Source organism: Rutidosis leptorrhynchoides, chromosome 3, assembly GCF_046630445.1.
Source record: "Rutidosis leptorrhynchoides isolate AG116_Rl617_1_P2 chromosome 3, CSIRO_AGI_Rlap_v1, whole genome shotgun sequence".
Taxonomy (NCBI): Eukaryota; Viridiplantae; Streptophyta; class Magnoliopsida; order Asterales; family Asteraceae; genus Rutidosis; species Rutidosis leptorrhynchoides.
In genome coordinates this window covers 517,620,972-517,631,575 of record NC_092335.1, presented here as the reverse complement: position 1 = coordinate 517,631,575, position 10,604 = coordinate 517,620,972, and the positions used below count along the sequence as shown (strand labels likewise).

The 10,604-nt window shown below is 35.4% G+C and overlaps 1 protein-coding gene across 1 annotated transcript; it reads left to right on the top strand.

The window, feature by feature from the left end:
- The first annotated feature begins 1,341 nt into the window (after nucleotides 1-1,341).
- Nucleotides 1,342-10,250, top strand: LOC139898302 (ribonuclease J). The gene is made up of 18 exons (XM_071881033.1): nucleotides 1,342-1,459; nucleotides 2,143-2,300; nucleotides 2,408-2,636; nucleotides 3,057-3,180; nucleotides 3,333-3,389; nucleotides 3,853-4,044; nucleotides 4,122-4,199; nucleotides 4,645-4,827; nucleotides 5,666-5,746; nucleotides 5,832-5,897; nucleotides 5,971-6,063; nucleotides 6,454-6,579; nucleotides 6,850-6,963; nucleotides 7,058-7,153; nucleotides 7,259-7,356; nucleotides 7,788-8,230; nucleotides 8,938-9,314; nucleotides 9,840-10,250. The coding sequence occupies exons 2-18, from the start codon at nucleotides 2,189-2,191 to the stop codon at nucleotides 9,933-9,935; spliced, it is 2,565 nt and encodes an 854-aa protein (XP_071737134.1). The 5' UTR covers nucleotides 1,342-1,459; nucleotides 2,143-2,188; the 3' UTR covers nucleotides 9,936-10,250.
- Nucleotides 10,251-10,604: the final 354 nt, after the last annotated feature.

Genomic DNA, 10,604 nt, shown 5'->3' with positions numbered 1-10,604 from the left:
GTTCTCGATATACTTCAACCTACGATCGTGATTATACCTCAGTTACCAATATCATACACAAAATCAAGCATCAAAAAACCATAATGGTCTTTAGAGTTGTTGAACGAGGGAAAATTCGTCAGATCCGACTTATTAAAGTGTCTGATCAAGAAATTGGACATTGACACATCACCCACAATGTCAAACAAATAGGTAAAATCGATATTACATTCGTTTGATTCGTTATTGTTGCATACATTTCGTCGAACACTTGGTGTGCGTTTAAGTTACCAATCAATTGGGTGCTTATAAGTAATATAGATTAGTTGGGGTTGCTGTTATATTGTCTTTGACGTTGTTTATACTTAGTTTAGTTCTTATGTCTTGTAAAGCAAACGAAAAACTCATTTTTGAGTCGTTAATGTATCAACCGACAAAAAAGCAAGCTGCACGCACCACACACAGAACATTCTGCAACGTGCGTGGTGTGGGCATGTGGGGTGCCTGATGCATGCTAGTGGGTATTTCTTTTCTTTTTAACATTTTTTGATGGTCGTTGTTTGTTTTCGGGAACCTCACTTTTGGCTTTTAGCGTCTTAATAATCGACAATAAATCAAAAAAGGTGATATACGGGATTCCAGTTTTGCCTTTTAGATCTTGATAATCGAAAAATTGTCAGGAAATTTTATCTAGAATATCCTTATCTTTTCCCGTGAATCACGCACCACCCACGATACCAAACGCAAAGTGTGTGTTGCGCTATGCGCAATGCGTACTATTCAGTATAATAGCTCAGATGCTACTATGATCGGTGACACGCATCACGCACCATGTCATACGCATCGTGGACAGGGGCTATATCTTGCAATTTCGATTTTTAAGAGCATATTGTTAAAGAGTTCCGGAAGTGGGGGCATTTTGACCGATTTTCTCTATATTTTATAGTTTTGAATTTTGCTACGATAGCCCTAAGGGCTTTCATTATTGCGCTTAAAAGTGTTGTAAATTTTAGTAACAGCGTTATAAAAAATCAATGTTTAACTTTCAGGTACAACCATTTCATGCACACTAATAATAACTCTAAAGGCTGTCGTTAGCAAAATCATATTTATAACGTTACTTATTATTATTGTTGACCGAGTTAAAAAGAAAAATTTCTACAAAACTCCCAAAACTTCACTTCTCTAGTTGTTTACTCCATTCCTATCTCCCAAATAAAATAAATAAATAAACGAGCCCATTTGTTTACAATCTTAACCAACCAAAATAAAGCCCAATTACTAAAACTGGCCCGGTTTAGGCCCACGTACACAGAACCTCAGACTCTTACATGAGCAAATGGGATAAACCCCAAGGAGAAAAATCTCTTCCTCAATCTTACCCAACTTCACAAATATATACACACACGACACTTCAATTTATAATATTTTTTTATTACAAATTTCATTCATTTCTTGTGAAATTGAACTTCATCTGCAGGTATTTGTGGTTTACATTTGTTGTAACTTTTTCATGTAACCAATTGTAATTATAATTTTGTTATTGAACCTATGTGTGATAATTTGGCCTGCACACCAGGTGTTTGATGAAATGTTTATATAACAAAAAAAAAAAAAAAAAAAGAGATAGTATTTTGTAAGTAGAACAAAAAAGCAAGAAGACTTGTGAACCTTCGTTTTGTTCCATTAATTATTAATTAAAGTGTTTATAACAAAGAAATATCATGTGTATGCTTAACCAAAAATTAGTAATAAGTACTGAATTAATTTTGATTTATTTTAGGTTTCTACTATTAGGAACATTATTTAGTTGAAATTTGACTACAAATTGTGCCTGTCATAGATAATTTGCATAGTTAACAAATAAACATGTGGCTGCATCAGAAAAAAAGTATTTAAATGAAGCTATCTTTATGGAATAAAAACTTTTTATACTTATTTTTATGACTATTGTACCTTGTTAATGAACTAAAAGGATCATTTTTTAATCTTCTATTTTTTTTTTTTTTTTTGAAATTTATTAATCAGCTATTACTTGCTGCCAAAGTATGATAACTGTATGAAAACAATTGTATAGCTGATCTGAATATATTTATTAAACTATTATTTTGATATTATCTTGTTGTAGACATTTCACATTTGACAGTTTGGACTATTTATCAGAATCCTGGATTTACCAATTTGCCACTGAGTCTCAGTGAAGCTCAAAATGGCAATGCCCACTTTCAATGCCATATCGCATTGTCATCACAGGCTATGGTGGCAACCCAACACTTCGAAGCTTCCCGTTTCTTGCTTTATGCCTCCTCCTACTTATTCAGGTCGATAAAGTTCTGTATTTTTTATTATTCTTTTAGTTTATTATTTATTTTTAAAGCTACTAATGATTTTGTACTAAATTATACTGTCTTTATTTATCGTACTTTAGGTACTCATGGATCTAGAGCAGGCCAAAAGCGATCTGGAAGACTTGAAGGGGCTGGAAAGAGCATGGAAGATTCTGTGCAGCGTAAAATGGAGAAGTTTTATGAAGGGTCTAATGGCCCGCCATTACGCATACTTCCAATTGGCGGTTTGGGAGAAATTGGAATGAACTGTATGCTTGTTGGGAATTATGATCGTTATATTCTGATTGATGCTGGTGTCATGTTCCCCGAGTAAGTTTTTGAATGGCGGTGGTAGGTAAATGTGAAATGCGTATCCTATAGCTGGAAATGGGTGGTTTGGGTAATGGTTTTGAGTTGATGCGTATCCTATAAACATGAAGAAACCTTCAACCCATTTGACCCGTTCTTTTAATAATTACGCTTATTTGTAAGACCCATTTGATATTTAAAGTAGCTAAGACCATTAGACCACCCATTCTATAAGTAACGGGTCGAAATTCCCACCTCTTCAGTCTCCTAAGCTCATTCAGTCACTAATAATTTACGCATGTGCTTTATAGTATTAAACTAATCATATTGATTAAGTCATAAACTTCATGTGTAAAATTGTTGAGACACCACTTGTGGTAGTAATTTTATGTTCTCTTGTCTAGGATTAATTGATCATGATAAATTCGAATTTGTTTTCAGCTACGATGAACTCGGTGTTCAGAAAATTATACCAGATACAACATTTATAAAGAAATGGAGTCATAAGATCGAAGCTGTTGTTATTACACATGGGCATGAAGATCACATTGGTGCCTTGCCTTGGGTACACTTTCTTACTCTGCATATGAAACAATTTTTGGTGGCAGAATTTTTGTTGCAGTGATTAATTAGCATATTTCACTAATCTCTAATATTATTTGCGTGTCATTTAATCGTCTCTTATATTTTATCACTAATTCATCACTGTGTTACCAGGTTATACCAGCTTTGGATATACGTACACCTATATTTGCTTCATCCTTTACAATGGAGGTCCGAATATCTTCTTAACTTTTTTATTTCTTTTCTATATGCACATTTTACTCGTGTGTAGTAATCTGAGGTGGCAGTTTTGACTTTCAACTTATGACCTATTCATTTATACATATGGGTGGACTCGGTGTAAGTTCTATTTATTGTGATCGAATTGGCTAAATCAGTCAGACAAGTCAAAATTTTCTCAAAGTGCGTTTTTAGTGTGAAAAGCCTCCTAATTTGTTTAATACCAATTCTATTAACTTTTGACGTAATGTGATTATTATAATCTTTTCTGCAACTAGTTCGTCATACAATAACTAAAACCTTTTCAACAAGGGTCATAAAAAATTGACATGTGCAAAAATCTTTGCTTTTTGAGCTGTACCTGACCCTTATAAACGCTGCCGACCCACCCATTTTACCACCTGTACTAGAAATAGTCGGGCATCAGATAGCTAAGACTCATTATTTTGAGCAGCTCATTAAGAAGCGTTTGAAGGAATCTGGGATATTCGTGCCATCCAGGCTCAAAACATTCAAAACAAAAAAGAAATTTGTAGCTGGGCCATTCGAGATCGAGCCTATTAGGGTTACTCATTCTATTCCTGATTGTTCTGGATTGGTTCTTCGGTGTTCCGATGGTATTATACTTCATACTGGGGACTGGAAGGTATGTCTAACGTTTCTACGTTAATGATTGTTCTTGAGTGCAATATAATGTATCTAAAACTTCACATTTAATAACAGATAGACGAATCACCCCTTGACGGGCAAGTTTTCGACCGTGAAGGCTTAGAAGAACTCTCAAAAGAAGGTGTGACACTGGTAAGTCCATATATATTTTGGTGATAGATATTGACAAATAGGTAAACTCAAGGTTGCAAAAATTGGGGAGTACTCAGGGACTACTCGGATGTTGACCAAGTTTGACTTTAACCGATTTTGAGCGAATAATCCCGAGTTTTGGCCGAGTTTTGACCAATTTTCCGAGTAATCCCGAGTTTTGGCCGAGTTTTGACCAGTTTTCTGAGTAATCACGATTTTTGGTCGAGTTTGACCAAGTCTGACCGAGTTTGACTAAGTTCTCACCGAGGAATCCCCGATTTTCAAAAACCGAGTACTCGCCGAGTGATTCCGAGTTCTGCAACACTGCTGGCGTAATCTTAAACTTGACTTTTCATGGAATGTAGGAATCATTTAATTCTTTATTTTATCAAAGAAAGATGAAGATATAATAGATGACACTATATTTCATTCTTATGTTTCTCAGATGATGAGTGACTCAACAAACGTACTCTCACCTGGAAGGACAACAAGCGAAACCGTGGTAGCAGATTCACTATTACGGCATATTACATCTGCAAAAGGGAGGGTTATCACTACTCAGTTTTCGTCAAATATTCATAGACTTGGAAGTGTTAAAGCTGCAGCTGATTTGGCTGGCCGGAAGTTGGTATGCCGTTTTTCTTATTTATCGTGTGCATTTTGTCCGTCTTTTCAATTTTTTTTGTGCGTTTTTACAAGATAAATTGTTTGTTTCCGATTGAAGTACCATGGTTGGAAAAACCATAACTAGATACAGGAGGTGGCAATTTTTGCCAACTTATTTTTTAAATGGGTCGAATGAGTTATTTACAACATAAGACTGGTCATACAAAACGAATTAGCTAGTAAGGGAACAGGTAAAATGGGAAGAAAACTGCTCAAAGGGTATTTCTAGTCCATGTATTCCTAAGTCATTCTATTTGAAGTTTCAGAAAAAAAAAAAAAAAAAGTAATTTTGGCATAATCCAACCCAATACAACCTGGTTCTACCAACTGTTTTAAAAACAAACCCTGATTAAGCCCGATAAATCCCCAATCACTCCTTTTCATGAACAAGCCAATCCGATTTTCAAAATTCCGTTAATCTGTCAACGTCGGTTAATGGGTCAAAATTGGATTTGTTGGTCTAAGTCAAAATTGCTCAACATTTTAACATGAATTTAAACAAGAGTTTTAAACATATAATTAGTTTGACAATTATGTTTATGTTTATGGTTTTCTTCTATATTTACACACATAATTTTGAAATTCATTATTTGAATTTATAAAAAGTCCAATCCGATTAATTTCAGTTAATACCTAAATTGCCGATTACTCCCTCCAAAGTCCTAACCGATAACTCCCGAGTAGTGTGTTTTGCAACCTCGATTCCACCCACACAAAATTTGACCCGCTAGTCCGTTACCCAACCCAGCAAACCGCTATAAACCTTTTGTTGGATGGGAGATGATGCCATTTAATTTCAGGTATTTGTTGGGATGTCTTTAAGGACGTACCTCGATGCAGCATGGAAAGATGGAAAGGCACCAATTGATCCTTCAACTCTCGTAACGATCTTGGACTGAACTTATCTTCTTTGATTCGTATCATTTAATTTTCTTTTCACTATTATTATTTCTCTTTATTTGATAGGTAAAAGTAGAAGATATTGATGCTTATGCTCCTAAAGATCTAGTAATTGTCACTACCGGCTCTCAAGTAAGTTTCGATAATCGGCACACTCGGAAAGTCAAAATGTTTTTTGTATTCATAACTCCGTTACTTGTGTCAGGCAGAACCTCGTGCTGCACTTAATCTTGCATCATACGGAAGTAGTCATTTTTTCAAGTTGAACAAAGAAGACACAATTTTGTATTCTGCTAAGGTAATTACTTATCTCGATCAATTTATTCTATCTATCATTGTAGAGGTGAGATGCAAATTTTCACCAGGGCCGATTTTCAGTTATGTTCTATCTCAAGTGATTTATTATAAATTATAATGGATTAAATATCCTAAATCATGTCATTTACTACAGATATGTAGTTGTTTGACATATTTGATGCATTAGTTATTTATCAAATTGTATTTATAGTTTGTAATGTATACAGTATATTAAAATCGACTACATCGTAGCAACTCACTCTGTAAATCACTGTATTTGACTCAGATCTTTTTTGAACCATTACCCACATTGACAGTTTTCATCTATTTTATTGATTCAAATAGCTTGCTATACGATTGTGACATTATCTTGTTTTCGTGTCATTCATAGGTGATCCCTGGTAACGAGTCTCGTGTGATGAAAATGTTAAATCGTTTATCAGAGATTGGACCAACAATAGTAATGGGTAAAAACGAGCAGTTACACACATCGGGTCACGCGTATCGTGAGGAATTGGTAAGTTTTCGGTGTCTCAATGTATATCTCCCACGACTGATTGAAATAAGAAGCAAAATATAAAGCAGTCAAATTTAGGCTCTATTCGTTAATATCTTATTTAACTTGTAGGAGTATTAGGCTTGGTACATATAGTAAGATCCTTTTTCTACTAAACCCTATAAGTACAACTAACACACAAAAAATAAAATGTTAAATGAAAAAAACGAATAGCTGAATGTATTGTATTTGATGGAATCGAACAATTAAATTATGAAGTTCGTTTTGTAGCAAGAAGTGTTGCGGATTGTAAAACCACAACATTTTCTACCGATCCATGGGGAACTTTTATTTCTCAAGGAACATGAAGTGCTCGGTAGATCAACTGGAATTCATCACACTGCTGTAAGTCACTGCTACTTGCAACTTGCTGATTAGCACAAGTTCACATACGTGTGTGTGTGCCCGCGCGCGTGTATACTGAAACTTATGAAAACAGGTCATAAAGAACGGAGAAATGCTCGGGGTTTCTCATCTGAGGAACAGAAGAGTGTTGTCTAATGGTTTCGCAACCTTGGGGAAAGAGAATTTGCAGGTTTCTGTGTTTTTTCTTTTTGTTTGTCTATGTATGTATATAATGTATGTATACACAGTTTCAAATGTTGAGAAGGCTCACTGTGTAAAATTTACACAACTGCAGTTGATGTATAGTGATGGTGACAAGGCATTCGGTACATCTGCTGATCTATGTGTTGATGAAAGGATGAAGATAGCATCAGATGGAATAATTGTTGTCAGGTTAATCTCTCTACTCTCAAGCTTAGAGGTGTCAAAATGGGTTTCACGGCGGGTATTTAATTGGTAAAAAGGGTTAAATTGTGGGTATGGACTAAAACAGGCCGGGATGACCCTACATTTTTTCAGAAACATTTCAAATGCTTTTAAGTAATTCGTGTGTCAACTATGTTTACACAAATCATCTTAACTTAGTAGTTCTCTATTTTTATTTTTCAATAAATGATGTAAGAGCTTTTATGCGCTCAAATTACGGGCAACTTTCAACCCGTTTAGGTTTTTTATCCTTATCCATTTGACACGTAGTAGATGAAGAGTATCTCGAAATCACCCATTATAAATAAATCGGTAAAATATGCCACCTCTAGTCAAGATACTCGATCGCTCATTATTACTAACGTATAAATCAACTCTTTTATCTGTCTCTTGTTCAGCATTGAAATCATGCGTCCTCAATCTACAGAAAGTTTGTTTAAAGAAAATCTAAAAGGAAAGATAAGGATAACCACCCGCTGCTTATGGCTTGACAAAGGCAAACTTCTAGATGCTCTTCATAGTGCTGCACACGCTTCGTTATCAAGTATTTCTATCAAAAGTCCCTTACCTCATATAGAAAGAACAGTTTCGGAAGTTTTAAGAAAAATGGTAAGAAAGTATAGTGGCAAACGACCTGAAGTCATCACACATGCTATTGAAAACCCTGCTGCTGTGCTTGCCGATGAAATAGATGGAAAGTTGTCGGGAATTTCACAAGGTTTTGAAATGTCGTTGGGGAAAAAAGAAACGGTGGATGGCACCCCGAAAAAGAAACGCTCAAGTAAAATGCAAGAAGAAAGCAAAAATCTTGATCTTTCGTTCGGCGCACTTGAAAATGAAGGTCCCAACTTACTCTCCTTAAATCATATTCCATTTTGGGCTATGTGGTTGGGTATTTTGGAACGGGGAGTGATATGTACACAACCATTTATGTTATGTACACAACCAATCATGCTTTACAGTATTGTACACTACAACACCTACAACACTGTAAAGCATGCTTGATTGTGTACATAACAAAAATGATTGTGTACATATCATCACCCTTTTGGAGTTGAGTAGCTGTGTAACTAGTTTCAACTAACTAATGGTAACAGTTTGGCCATTTGATTAGGAAATATTCGAGCTATGAGGTCAGATAGGTAAAGTAAAAAAGAGTTGGCTTTTTATTAAATGGGTGAAAAACCAGTTCAAAAGTGTATTTTTGTTACAAAATTACAAAATACTATTTAAAGAATGTAACTTACGTAATTCTATTTGAAACAATGATTTGTTTACAAAATATATGAAGTATTCTGGACATTTGTATCTTGTTGACCAACCTGTACCCGACTTGTTCTAACCAGGACCTTCATTTTTGAATTGTTACTCAACAGGGTTGACTCACCCATTTTGCCACCTCTAGTTTCGTGGGTACCCTACCCAAATTATTAATGTAGTCTTTCAGTTTGGATATCATCTGACAAGCTATTGATTAGCGTTTGTTAGAATGAGTATGTTTTTCCACACCTCAATTTATGTCTCTCTGAGTTTTAATTGTTTGTACAGGTGATGTGATGAGTGATGACACATTGTTATCCGAGGAAGAAACTGAAAGTATTTCCGACGCAACGGAAAGCTCGATTTCTGATTCTGATGCGACAGATGATTTCTGGAAAGCACACACGAAACCCGAATCCATCGACCAATCAGAAAATGGTAGCTCAGATTCTTCAACAAAGAAGCCTGTGAAAAGAAACAGATGGAAACCAGAAGAAGTTAAGAAGCTTATCACGTTTCGTGGGGAGTTGAATAGTAGATTCCAAGTTGTGAAGGGACGAATGGCACTTTGGGAAGAGATATCGGTTAACCTTTCGAACGAAGGGTTTAATCGAAGCCCAGGTCAATGTAAATCTTTATGGGCTTCGTTAGTTCAAAAATATGAGGTTTGTTCTCCATATCGATATTAAAATTTCATGAACTTGATCTATTAATTAAACGAAAAAGAGTTATACTAAGGTGTGGTAATGTAGTACTAATTTGAGTTTTTCAATTCACTTGTTTTGTTTTTTTACTTTACCCGTTTGATTGCTCGTAGCCTGAATACCTCGTTATGAGTTGGTAATTTACAAATCTATCTTCTAAAATTTATACAAGCGAATTACAATTTTCAAGTTCTTGACATATAGAGTCAATGTTGCAAAAATTACTACTCAGGAGTGCTTGTTCGGGACTTTTTAGGGAGGACCCGATAACTCGAGGAGTACTCTGATGTTGACCATTGACCAAGTTTGACTTTGACCGCTTTTGACTGATTTTGACCTATTTTTCGATTAATCCGAGTTTTGACCGATTTTCCGAGTGATCCCGAGTTTTGGTCGAGTTTGACCGATTTAAACCAAGTTTGACCGAGTACTCGCCCAGTAATTCTTGTTCTGCAACGATCATAAGACTTACTCTTGTTTTTGCAGGAAAGTAAGAATGAACCTGAAAGCAAGAGAAGCTGGCAATATTATGCCGACATGGATAACGTTTTATCGACTCCTGATGCCATGGCAGAGAAATGATTGAAGAACTTAGCAGCATCCATTTCTTGCACTCGGGTGACTTAAAATTTTGGAAGGGACTCGCAGATGTCACAACATGGTATTCTTTAATGTTTGCTTATTCTGATATTCAGAAGAATAGGATGGCAAAGTTAATGGTAGTCTTGAGTAGCATAAATTTTGTATTCAGTGTAGAAAAACTGCATCTAGAACATAATTGTAATCTTCCACAGTAAATTAGTTGATGATGACCATCTTTTTGTCACTTCTATAAATGCCCCATAACCCATCCTTGTATTGCATGCATATATAATAGACGGTAAAATGATCAAGGTAGATCCATAGTTTTGTTTTGCTTCATGTTTGTTATGTGGTATGCTAGGTTTTGCGGTTTTGGTAAGTTTTAAGTTTGTTTGTAGAGTTCGTTGGTGCTTCATTGGTTAGTCGACCCAATTTCGTTTCGTTTCGTTTTATGTACGGTTTTGTATAGATGAGGCTCGGTGTAGATAATTTGTTTGTTAGCCCCTCTCTAGGTAGAGCTCATCGGTTTCTCTTTTGTATCTTTTGTTTGAAGACGTTTTATCTTCGAAAACGTTTCTGTATTTTATACTCCGTATAAGTTTTCGTTATTTTTGCCAAAAAGAAAATAAAAAATTACATGTATAAATGGAACCTTCCTCTACTAAATCC

Bases quoted from the DNA above. Each gene is read 5' to 3' on its own strand.
- LOC139898302 (XM_071881033.1), top strand. From the start codon at position 2,189: ATGGCAATGCCCACTTTCAATGCCATATCGCATTGTCATCACAGGCTA. The intron at 3,390-3,852 runs GTCCGAATATCT...TATTTTGAGCAG, and splicing joins CTTCATCCTTTACAATGGAG to CTCATTAAGAAGCGTTTGAA. The intron at 4,045-4,121 runs GTATGTCTAACG...ATTTAATAACAG, and splicing joins TTCATACTGGGGACTGGAAG to ATAGACGAATCACCCCTTGA.